At 41.7% G+C, this 12,781-nt stretch overlaps 1 protein-coding gene across 1 annotated transcript; it reads left to right on the top strand.

Moving 5' to 3' along the window:
- Positions 1–2: 2 nt before the first annotated feature.
- PDIA6 (protein disulfide isomerase family A, member 6) lies at positions 3–12,311 on the top strand. The gene is made up of 12 exons (XM_009587398.1): positions 3–172; positions 1,596–1,653; positions 2,447–2,573; positions 3,071–3,177; positions 4,639–4,772; positions 5,194–5,308; positions 6,235–6,375; positions 7,546–7,630; positions 7,724–7,796; positions 8,849–9,007; positions 10,983–11,079; positions 11,827–12,311. Exons 1-12 carry the CDS (start codon positions 3–5, stop codon positions 11,893–11,895), a joined length of 1,335 nt encoding a protein of 444 aa, XP_009585693.1. The 3' UTR covers positions 11,896–12,311.
- The last annotated feature ends 470 nt before the right edge of the window (positions 12,312–12,781 follow it).

Raw genomic sequence — 12,781 nt, 5'->3', positions numbered from 1 at the left:
GAATGCTGATTGCTTTGCTTTTTGTTCTAGGCACAGTGAGCTGCACGTTATTCCTGGTAGTTAATGGTTTATATTCGGCCAGTGACGATGTGATAGAGCTAACACCAACTAACTTCAACAAGGAGGTCATTCAGAGTGAGAGCCTGTGGCTCGTGGAGTTCTATGCCCCATGGTAAGAATTACAGCTGCGTACTTGCTTGCTCTTATTATGGAGGAGCAGCATACTAATCTGGTGCTGATCAGTCCAGGGCTTCATTCAGTTGTTGGCAGTACAGTTATCAGTTCAATGGCCTCATGACTAGCAAAATAGCTGTAGTTGGGATTCCTATTTTAAATATCCTCACCAGGGAAAAACGCAGGAATTGGAGTCACATGGAAAAGACAAGGGGTAATGGGTAAGTTACTCCTGGGGAGATTCTGATTGGACACAAGAGGAAAATTTTTCACAATGAGAAAAATCAGCCATTGGAATAGTCTCCCCAGAGAAGTGGTGGGTTCCCCAACATTGGACACTTTTAAGATTCAGCTGGACAGGGTGCTGGACCATCTTGTCTAGACCGTGCTTTTGCCAAGAAAGGCTGGACCAGATGATCCTTGAGGTCCCTTCCAACCTGGTATTCTATGATTCTATGAAAACCTTATATGTCATTTTACTACTTCAATTTTTCTACAGAAAGTAGTATTAAAAATGGCTGCTCAAAGTGCAATAGGTAAGTGAGAAGGCCCCTCACTTCTGTCTTTCTGAACCTGATTCTGATATGAAAGTACAGATCTGAATTCACACTTAGAATTCCCAATTTGCATTGAAAATACTGGCTTTGTGCATCTTAATTTAGCACCTTTATCTCCCATCCTGCTCAGGTCCAGAGCATGGAGTCTCTTCTGTGTATATCCTGGTGATGTATGTTCCATCTTTGCACAAATCCTCTGTGCTATTGCCATCCAAAGCTCCGCATTCTGGAGAAAGGGGCCTTTCATTGCAACAGCCTGACTGTGTCTGGACTGAGAGGTTTAGGGGAAAGCTTGCTGTGCCTCTTCTAGTGGTGTTGCAGCTTTATGGGCAACGGGAAGCTTTATTGAACAATGGCAATAAAGTGTAGAACAGGTGTAAGTAAATTGGCAGCTCTCTTGTGATGCTGTGATTATATACCAGTTGCCAGCCAACTGTTGGTCTTCTCCCCTAGACACCTCCAGAAGATGTTGTGCCACAAATTCTTGCTAGTTAAGAAGTTACCTCTAGAATAATTTTTTCAGGTCTCATCACAGGTCCATTTTAGCCTGCAACAAGCAGACTAGTGTGCAAATCTGGATTTTGGTGCTCACGTTTGCTTCCGTGTTAGGAAAGCCAGGTAGCTTTTGAGGTGTGTGTATGCACTTATATAATACATATGGAGGTTTTTCTTCAGAAGTCTGAGTGATGATGTGATGTTGTGGCATAGCCTGTTCCCCTCTTCATGAGTAGACCTTAAGTCTCGCACAGTTTGCTGCAAGCGGCTGTTCTGTAATTGCAAACCCAACAAGGCCACTCTGTATTCTGTGAAGTAGTTATCAGATCTGAATGACAATTACTGTTTGTTTTTTTTTTTTCCTAAAAGGTGTGGTCATTGTCAAAGACTAACCCCTGAGTGGAAGAAAGCAGCAACAGCATTAAAAGTAAGTTTAACCTTTCAAATGTGCTTGTGGCAGTGGATTGAGGAGAGTTTGGCTGTTTGTCATCTGGCTTGGGAACATGGAGGTGGGGTTTGGTCCCCAAAACCATATCACTTTAATCATACTATCCAGCCAGAGAAGTGGCCAATCAGAGGCCCTTAAAAAGTCAGGATTTTTGTGGGTTTTTTCTTTTTTTAAAAAAAGTCATTGAATTGTAGAGGAAGCAAATCAATTCTGTCCCTATGAATTGCCATTACTGTTTTCCAGGGCTGCTTTTACCAGCACCAGAAGACATTAGAATCCAGCCATCCCCCAAAATAGCATGTTTCTCTTTTCTTCCTCGCTGTCCTGTCACCTGCCTCTGAAGTACAGGAACAGGATGAACTGAATATATGAACACAGCTTTGTAAACTGTTGGTGATGAATACTTATTTAATTACAGAAAACTTGGTCAGGTAGTGATTTGCTGAACTCTTGCCTATGTAAAATATATTCCCCTTCTTAAAAAAAAAAAAAACCCAAACAAAACAAACCCAAAACAAAAAAACCCCAAACAAACAAAAAACCCAACCAAAAAAAACCCCAAACAATTTAAAATTTAGTTTGTTAGGATGAAGAAAGAAATGGACATACATGGTGTTCTATAGTTTAATGCTCTTCAGGGGATAATACCTCTCTTCTGGTGACTGTTTTCTTACCCTCCTAATAACTCTCTCTCTCTCCAGCATGCACAGAGTATAAAATGTGTTAAATCACTGTAGAAGTCTTGTCTTAGTTTTTGTTTTTGTTCCCACAGGGTGTAGTGAAAGTAGGTGCAGTAGATGCAGATAAGCATCAGTCCTTGGGTGGACAGTATGGAGTCAGAGGGTTTCCAACTATCAAGATATTTGGAGCCAACAAAAACAAAGCGGAGGATTATCAGGGTAAATGTGATGCTCTTTCACATGTTGCACGCCTAAAAACTTCCCTGAATAAAGTAATTATGGTAGCTGTTAATGCTGTCTTGTGTGGTGTTTCCTTCCTATCTAGTGCTTGTAGTAACTGAGAGACAGATGGGTGGGACTTGTTTGACCAAATTGTGCATGTCTTAGCATGGGCTAACAGTCCCACCTGCAGTTTTTAGTTGGTGGAGGTTGATAGGCACTTCCAAAGTATTATTCCTTTCTTTCTGTTTACTGGGAGCTTGCCACAGTCACCCCTGATCAGGTAAGGTGGTTAGTTAAAAAGTGGAGTGAAGTCAATCCTGCTGCTTGTGTTTAAGTCACTGATGTCCCACTACTAGTACCATATCGCTTATAGCCCAGTCCTGCTTTTCCTGAAAAATCCTTGGGGTGAGGGAGTATTAAGTTTGCAATTAAGTCAGGGGCCTACCTTAAACTGGCCTTTTGATGCTTTAAACACTCATTTTGCTGTGTTGCAGGTGGCAGGACAAGTGATGCCATTGTTGATGCTGCTCTAAGTGCTCTTCGGTCCCTGGTGAAAGACCGTCTTAGTGGCAGAGGTGGAGGATATAGTTCTGGGAAACAGGTATTTGAGGGAACGTGTGGGTTTGTTTTCAACTGGAGACTGTCCTGTACAGGAGATCAGGGCTTGTGCTCCTGACTCTGTTTACAGAATAGTTGAAGTTGGAAGGGATCTCTGGAGGTTGTCTAGTCCAGCCCCCTGCCCAGTGCAGGGTCAACTAGAGCAGATTGCTCAGGGCTGTGTCCCATCAAGCTGTGAGTATTTCCAAGGACTGAGACTCCACACAGACTGCGCTCTTTGGGCAACCTGTTCCAGTGTTTGACCACCCTCACAATAGAAAATTTTTCTCTTATGTTTAAATGAAATTCTTGTATTTCAACTTACGCCCTTACTTTTTGTCCTGTCACTGGGCATTGCAGAGAAGAGTCAGCCTTTGTCTTCTTTACTCTCCTCCACTCAGGTATTTATATACATGGATAAGATCTGCACTGAGCCTTGTCTTTCCAGCTGAGCAATCCCAGCTTTCTCAACCTCTCATCATGTCAGATGCTCAAAACCCTTAATCAGCTTTGACCCTTGGCTGGACTTGCTTCAGTGTGTGCATGCCTCTTATACTGGGGAGCCCAGAACTGGACCCAGCACTCCAGATGTTTCACACAGTGCTGAGCAGAGGGAAAGATGACCTCCCCAGACCTGCTGGCAACTCTCTGCCTAAAGCAGCTCAGGAGGCTGTTGGCCGCCTTTGCCACAGGGGTGCATTGCTGGCTCATGTTCAACTTGTCCACCAGGACCCCCAGGTCCCTCTCTGAAAAGCTGCTTTCCAGCTAGTCAGTCCCCAGCATGTGCTGGTGCATGGGGTTATTCTTCCCCAGATCCAAGACTTTGCATCTCCCTTTGAACTTTGAGGTCCCTGTTAGCCCCATTCTCCAACTGGTTGAGGTACCATTTGCGTAGTCCTATCCTATATGGATGAGGTTTTTTTTAATTTGGTAGTGTTCTTCTGAAGTTGGCTTTCTGGGTTTCTCCCTGAAGGTAAATTGAAAAGCTTCTGGCTCCTACTACTGTTTCTAAATCATGGAGCAAGTACACTCTGACATCCTCAGGTTGGCCAGATAAAAGACCTGGATGAATGGTACCCTATAGCATGTATTACGCTCACACATGTTTGTTTTGCCTGGAAACCAGGGCACAGTGGGGTGGGGGGCTTGGAGAGCACTTTGTTCTTGGACAGATCAGAGCATGAAGAACTGGGGAAGTGTTCCCACATCTTGTCAGTCAGTTTGACTTGATTTCTCTTTTTTTTTTTTTAAAGAGAAGGTTCACTTGCTGTTTCTTGAAAGTGCTGTGCGAGTGGGCTGTGTGTATTGTCAGTTCTGAAATGGTAAAGTTGTATAACATAACACTGCCCGTTTTGTATCTCGTTCAAATAAAGACCATTTGGTACAACATGACGCACAGGAGATGGCTTGCGTGGGAAGCCAGTTTTGGTTACTTCTTACGTGAGGGTCTGTTTGTTTCTTGCAGAGCCGAGAGAGCGGAGGTGGAGATAAGAAGGATGTGATTGAGCTGACTGATGACAGCTTTGATAAGAACGTCATAAATAGTGACGATATGTGGATGGTGGAGTTTTATGCCCCATGGTGTGGGCACTGCAAAAAGTAAATGAGGTTTTTCTTTGACAATTCAGTTCCCATTAGTGCTCGTTTTTGTGCAATACCCTTCATCCCCTAAAAGGGACCTTGCATCTCTGGTATATCAGAAGTGGAGTTTTCCATAAGGTGTTTTAACAGAACTGTGTGGGCTTCTCCTGCTCAGGGCACCTTGGTGTGGCTCTGGCTGTGCTCCTCCTTAGCAGAAAAATTCCCAGTTACCAGTGGAAATAAGATCCAGAAGTTATATTAACCTTTTAATTCCTTCAGATGCAGAACTTCAGTCTCATTTGGAATAACCCTCCTAGCTGTCATTCTCTGCAGAGACTTTTTTTTTTCCCTGAGTGGAGTATGCTACATAATGTTGGAATGTGGTATACTTCTGCTAGCTCTAAGAGAGCTTAGAGCACTCACACTCTTTGTTTTTCAGCCTGGAGCCTGAATGGGCAGCTGCTGCCACTGAGGTGAAGGAACAAACAAAGGGAAAAGTGAAGCTGGCTGCAGTAGATGCAACAGTCAATCAGATGTTGGCAAGCCGATACGGGGTGAGTGTGCTCTGCAGTGGTTACAATTTCCTTTGCATCTCTAGTAAGTCAGATTTCCCTCTAATGCTTACTGAACTGTTCCTTAATCTGGTACCACTTAAATGTTGTGTGCTAAAAATAGTATTAAGTGACACATATAGCACTTTTCCACAAATAATTCATTCCTGAATGTCAGTAACAATATAAATAAATGGGGTGAAAGGAAAGGAATGAATATGGATGTTGCTGATAAAAAAGGCTGTTTATTTCCATAAGGTCTTGTATAGCTTTATCATCTGAAGTGAGAGGTGTCTCCTTTCAGACTGTATGTTGGCTGGGCATTTCCAGAATACACACATGTACCTTTGTACATCTTGGAGCCAGTTATCAGGGATCACTCCGACAATATTAGCTGCCCAGATCAGCTATGCTGTGGGCCCAAAGTGAACTGATATTCTTTAATTTTTAATACAGTACAGGGAGCTTACAGTGTGCTGCTATGTTTCCCTGTAATAGGAAGACTGAGCAAGTTTTACTGGAAGCGTAGCAGAGGGAGCTTAAGGTCCATTTGTTGCCATGTAGGCACAGTGCTGTCTCCCTGCAGACAAACCGGAAAACTAATGTCTAAGAAATAAAAGAGTTAAGATAGTCCTCCTGATACAACCTGCAATGCTTGGTGCATCTAAACTGAGATGAAACAATAGCTAATTCATCAGGCCTAAAACTTGAAACAGTGTTTCAATGTACGTTGGCCTTGTTTTGAATTGTTGCACAAGTAGGAAGTTACAAAATTGTTTTAGTTCAGTCATAACATGCTGTGAGACTTGATTCACTTAGATGTTAAATCTCTTCCCTTTCTCTTAATTTAGAACACATCAGAGTGGCAGATAACTTCCGCCATAAATGTTCAGATTTATTTGAGCTGATGACTTAAACTTGTCTTGCAGATTCGCGGATTTCCCACAATTAAAATCTTCCAGAAAGGAGAAGACCCTGTTGATTATGATGGTGGCAGAACTAGATCTGATATCATTGCTCGTGCTCTGGATCTGTTTTCTGATAATGCCCCACCACCTGAACTCCTGGAGGTACCTCTACATCATTTTCTCAGATTGCTTTTCCATCATATCTTTTGCAGCAGCTTTAGCAGAACTATATCAACTGTAAATAAAACAGCCTAATTGTGCTGCTTGCACACTGTTTTGCAACAGAATGACAAGGATGACAAGTCTGATAATTCAGGTTTCTGTTATTTAATTTTTACTGTGAATTTGTTGTTGACTGAAAGATTATCGGAATTGATACAGTGAAAGCACTGACAGGATGGTACCAGGGTGTCTGAATCCTCTCTTGGGTTCTGTGCCCCATCTGTTTTCTTACAACAAGAGGGCAGAGTTTTGTCATTTGTAAGCCATCCATTAGAAGTTGCATGACTAATCTTGCTTGTTGTCCAAAAAACTCCACTCTCTGTATGGTGACTTCTAGTTTCAGCTTGATGTTGGCAGATTGGAAATGGTGATCAGTTGTCTCCAAAGTGGGGTGCATGCAAGACAAGCCATTGGGGTGCAGGAAGAAAAAAAAAAATTACCATTAATAAATTTAAAAACAGACATTTTAAAATAGTGTTCTTTCATTTCTTTAAAATGTCTGTTTTCTGTATGCCTTATAATGTACACAGTAGTACTTGTGTATAATTGATATACATATACTGGGGCTACATGCTTAGAAATTTTCTTGCTGGTAGTAGTGCACAATCAAAGTTTGGAGACTGCTAACGTAGATAAATGGATTGATTCCTTTTTAAGGTAGATGACACAAAACTGGTATTGCTCGGTTAATGTCGATTAAATGTCCTCATCTTCATCAAATGCTGCACCCTGCTGGCTCTCCTTATGCTAGCAGTACCATGAGTGAAACCTACAGGCATATGCATAGGTCTGGGTGTGCTGTTTCCAGTCCTGGTCCAAAGACAGTGACTTTGGGCAAAAAGTGTCATCTTACTGTGCTCTCTGTAAGCCTTGTTTGGTACTGCTTACTCTCCTGTTGCTGCAAGTCTCAACAGAAGACTTGGTGAACTCTTTGTAATTAGTCTTGTGTTGGGAGACCAGTGAAGTAGGAGAGGCTTGTAAGCTTTTGTGTCAAGTTGCTTCGATGCTTATTACCTTATAGGATGGAGTTGATAGGCTGTTGGAGAGAAGTGCAGTCACAGCTAGGTAATCAAGTCTTACTCTCATTGACTTTCTGCCACTTTCTTCTAGATAATTGGTGAAGATGTTCTGAAGAGTACCTGTGATGCTCATCAACTCTGCATCATTTCTGTCCTGCCTCATATTCTTGACACAGGTAGACATACAAGCGAGCAGACTTCTGTATGAATTTATCACTTAAAGCATGTAGTTGTGTTTTTTAACTTGTCCAATCCTGTCTAACAAACAGGAGCTTCAGGGAGGAATTCTTACCTGGATGTCATGTTAAAAATGGCTGAAAAATACAAAAAGAAAATGTGGGGGTAAGTGTTATTGTAGACTGGTCCTCTTGGAAAACAGCATTTTCAGAGGTAACAGGATAGAATTTGTATGATAGTGATTTATCTGCAGATAAGAGTTGTTCCTTGTTCAGGATAGTATATCTTGGTATTTCACTAACTGTACTGCGGCAGGGGATGCTGTGGCTTTAGAATAAGCTGCTGATTTTTTTTCTTTTCATCCACCTCTCAAATCCTGCATTTACAAGTGATATCTAAGCATTAATGAGATCAGATTAAGCATCTTTTACTTGTCCTGAATGCTAAAATATTTTAGGGCAGTATTTATCCAGTTTCTTTTGGAGTCTTTTGCTGGTGGGTAAGTGTGCCAGTATGACTGTTGAATTCTCAAAAAAAAAAAAAAAATTGCAGTTTATTAGCAAATTTCATGCTCTCAAAGAAGCAGACCAGCAGGCTTTGCCTTTGCTCCTCCTTCTCTCAAGGGGAGGTTAGGATCTCTATGACTTCTCTGGTAAGTGAGAGTTGTTCTGACACTGACTGCTGTGAAAAGGGGACAAAATGACATGAAAGCCTGGGGGGAAACGCTGAGATTGGCTGATTCCAGAGGTTCCTCAGGGGACTTTGTTAAGCATTAGAGGAACTGAGACCTGACCAGTGAGGAACTAATAGTGAGTGAAATATTGGTCTTGCAGTTTTTGGCCAGAAATCCTCTACAGTGGGATTTGGGCAGTACTTTGTCATGTTTAGATCTTGACTTGAGCCATTTTAAACCTTGCTTAATATAGGCTAAAGTGCAGCAATTTGTTCAGATTGGTAACATAGTTCTTTCCCTGGACTGCCTTTCATGGCTGTTACTTCTGATCTAGCTTTCAGTGGCTGTGAGCATGGGGCTGGCCTAGAGGTGCTGTTCAGGATCAGGACCCTGCTATTCCCTGCTGATTTCAATAACAGTTGACACTGTCAAGGGCAGTTCAGAGCCCAGCTTGAACTCTGCAGGGTTGCAGGATATGTGTGACTTCAAAATTATTGTAGTGCCTATCCTAATTATTCATTTTCTATTTTATCTTTTCCTCAAGGTGGCTGTGGACAGAAGCAGGTGCTCAGTCAGATCTTGAGAGCTCTTTGGGGATTGGAGGCTTTGGGTATCCAGCAATGGCAGCTATTAATGCTCGGAAGATGAAATTTGCCCTTCTGAAAGGATCATTCAGTGAACAAGGGATTAATGAGTTTCTCAGGTATGAAATCTTTAAGTGAGTTAAATCTTTCTGTAACTGGGGCTTGTGACTCTTTAGACCAAAATCAGGCTCTCCTGGATCAGACAAGACTTGCATGTTAAGAGAATTAAGATGATGAGCATTCACTGGAGTAAGGGAATGATTTCAGTGAGGATTGCAACTCATAAAGCAGCCTCTACATTTTTGTGGTGGACAGAATTAAGAAGTTGGACATTTAGACTTAAATGGTAGGTTTAGCTCAACTTTTGAAAACAGTTTGAAAACAGAAGTGAGCTTTGATCTTGAAAAATTCTGGTTCTCTGGTAACCGAAGAAATTAATGGGATTTGGTAATCAATACTGTTTAATTCAAATGGTGCATTCTGATTTGTAATTGGGAAGTTCTCAGTTTGGGAATCTGAATGGGTGCTGCTGAGGTTCTTGAGGTTCTGTATGTTGCTGTTCATCTTTCTGGTTTGGTTCAGTTCTGTCTTCCCCCTCCCCCATTTCCCTGGCATCTGATAAACTATTTGGGGGAGCTGAAGCAATCCATCCAAGAAGCCAGTACCTCTCTGCTCAGCTCAAGTTCCCTGAAACTGCCTCTTGCATAGTTGGGCAAGAGCCAGTGCTGAGAAGAATTGAATGGGGAGGAGGACAGAAGGCGGCAGCAGCACTGAAACAGAGCAGCTAAACTTGAACTGTTACTTAAGCATGGTCAAAGTGAAGTGAGAACTCGTGCTTCTGGGTAAAACACCAGCTGCCATAAGGTGTGTAAGAGCCTTTGAGAGCTTACATTAGCAGTGTTATTTCCATGTCCTTGCTTGGAGAATGGCAAAGGACAGTCAGAATTGCAAAAGGAAATACAACAGTCTCTCCCCACCTTGCCATTAATTGAACCCTGTTCCTGCTGGATTAATGGAAACAGTGCTATATTCTCTTACCTGTGTAAGGGATCAGACTTTCTTCTTAATGCCAAAAAGGGGAGGTTCTTGGAGCATCAAGTAAAATATAAGATTCAGATGCAAGAAGAGTAATACCAGACAGTCTGTACTAATGCATGTGAGAGAAATGTCTGCCTTTCTCAGACATGGCAAATTTTCTTGGTCTATAAAATCCATCTTAGTGAAGCCCCCCTCGTGAGGGTGGATGGTGCTTCCAGGACACAACAGCCAACTTAACAGCTTACACTGCATTAGATAATTGGTTTGGTATTGTCTTACCAGAGCAATACTTGCTGGAATAATCTCTTACTTGACACTTCAGCTCAGCTGTGCTGCCTAGAGAAAGCAGTACAATCACAGTTGGTGTAGCTGACTGTTAACTCAGCTTGCTGCGTGCTGCTTTTGTAATCTAATAGGCAGTCTCAACAGCGTTGACCAGAAGTAAGGAAACAAGCACTGAGAAGAGCATAAAAATTGTAGACTCCACCTAGGGGGGAATCCTTATTCAGTCTTATTTGCTTCAGAAAGAATGCAAAGGGATTAGCGCTTCAAGATTTTAATGTTAGGCTTTTTGAGCATGCCTAATAAGCAAGTGCAAGATGGGGCGTCTCAAAGCAGAAACTGGTTACCTCGTACCGATTGTAATCCGTGGAGGCTTAAAGTCCACTAAAGAAAGATCACTAGTGATTTCAAGTAACAGTTGCAGGTGACTTCCGAAACGAGAATTACAGACTCCTCTTGGAGTTGCCTCAAGTGATACACAATATACTATTAAAGGGGCTGTGTTTGTTCTGGAGTGTTACAACGGGCACTGGTGAAATATGAAACAGTGTGGCTCACATAGTTTGTCTCTTTGGATCCAATTGTAAATTCACAATGCTGTTTTAAGGACTCTCTCAATTTGAAAAGCTTTTGCTTCCAGACAGTTTAGATTTCCTTCCAAGAGATGCAAGCAGATCTTAAAGTTAACTTCCTTTTATCTAAAACAGGCACTGTTCCAGGTGGATGGAGACTGGAGACATTTCTTAAATTTAACTTTTACTTGTTTTTTCTCAGGGAACTGTCTGTTGGTCGTGGCTCTACAGCACCAGTGGGTGGTGGAGCTTTCCCTAAAATTCATTCAGTTGAACCTTGGGATGGCAAAGATGGTGAGGTAAGAGGTGCTCCATCTCTAAAAGTGCTGATGATTTGCGAGGTTCAGAAGTGACTGGATAGAGTAACTAAGAACTGGCAATTTGAAAATTCTTGTTCTTCAAAGATTGTGGAAAGTTGTGTTGATGGCTTCCCATTATCTAAATCCTGCCACCCAACCAAACACCAAATTCATCGTCCGACGTTGTGGACACATACTCCTGCCTAGCTGTTAGAATGTAATCTGAAAGTTGAATCCCTTAAGGCTGAAACCCATTATGACACATGCTGAGTAAGGAAAGTGGTAGTGTATGCATTCAAGACCTGAATGTTTGTGGAGACTTTGGTTCTGCAGTATGCTGACCTTACCATCAAGGTCTTAATGTCAGAAAGTTTGTAAGGTAAAGCCTGTGTAATAACACAGGGATTGAGTATGTTCCTAAGGTTCAACATTGCTGTAAAAAACAAAGTTACTACAATTGTTTGATCTACTTCAGATGGAATTAAAATATAGAATATGGTAGTAACTTTGTTACATAGTTTATCTGTATTTGCCTTTATGTGGAGTATTTTTATTAGTAGAAAACAACCTTCTAGTCTAAATTCTGATTGCTTGTCCTGTGCTTAATACACTTTTGAGTTTTTATGAAAGAAGGAGGAGACAGGCGGGAGCTTTACTCTCAGGATGAAGGAAGCATCTTTCAAAGTCAGTGATGTCCCGGTGTTAAGCGCTTCTAAACATGTGCTCAAAACCTTCCCTTTTTCACAGCTTCCAGTTGAAGATGATATTGATCTCAGTGATGTGGATCTGGATGACTGGGATAAAGATGAGCTGTGAGACCTTCAGGAAACGTCTTTTCTTGGGAGAGTTTGTGCAGCAGTTTGCAACCTGGTTCACAATCAGATGGATATTCCAGTGGCCTTTTTATGGAGAAATAGCACGTGACACACTGTGCTATTTGATGCACTGCAGCAGTGAACTGTACGCATCTCAAGAAAACATTGCAGAAATTCTATGAATTGTCATAACCAGTAAACTTGATTGTATTCTGTGTAACAAATATTTTGAGAACAACATGGATATTTCTTTGGAACATCTTGGGTTTTATTTTGTTGATAGTGTGCTGTTTGAGTGTTACTGGAGGCTGTTAGTGTAACCAATTTTAAATGTGATTTTTTTTTTTTTCCATGGAGGTGGAACCTGGTCAGCTTCTGTTTCAATTAAAGAATAAAACAAAATATTTTTGACACACAGTGTTAGTCTTGTATAGAGTAACAAAGGTGCATGTGATAAAAGCTATCCTATTTTGGATGACTCTTGAAAAATGAACTGTAGAATAGAGAGGCTGGTGCAGAGGGGAGTCCTAAACCATCCTCTTGCCGTGAACGATCTTGACAGTTTGGCCTAAAGCCTGATTAGATGGACAATCTTAGTTTAAATGCTCTTCAGTCTTCCTTTTCCTATTCCTTCTCAGGGGCTTTCTCTTTCTTTGTGCCAGTCTTTAAGATCATTAATACAATGGAAGTGGGGTTGCTGCTGCAATGGGAGACACTGGGAGGTTGGTCTCTTCCCCAGGATTAGCAGTGAAGCTAATCCCCATTTTAGGGTGTGAGGATTTCCAGGTGCTAACAGAAAAACACCATGGTGCTGTCTCCAGCAAATTGGATCTAATATTTCTTCACTGCCCATCTGGCATTGTTTTGATTTGAAATTGCTATTTCCT

The sequence above is a fragment of the Fulmarus glacialis genome, unplaced genomic scaffold (assembly GCF_000690835.1).
Source record: "Fulmarus glacialis isolate BGI_N327 unplaced genomic scaffold, ASM69083v1 scaffold7721, whole genome shotgun sequence".
Classification (NCBI taxonomy): Eukaryota; Metazoa; Chordata; class Aves; order Procellariiformes; family Procellariidae; genus Fulmarus; species Fulmarus glacialis.
Note: the sequence above shows the minus strand (reverse complement) of the source record. Positions and strands in the feature narration are given on the sequence as shown.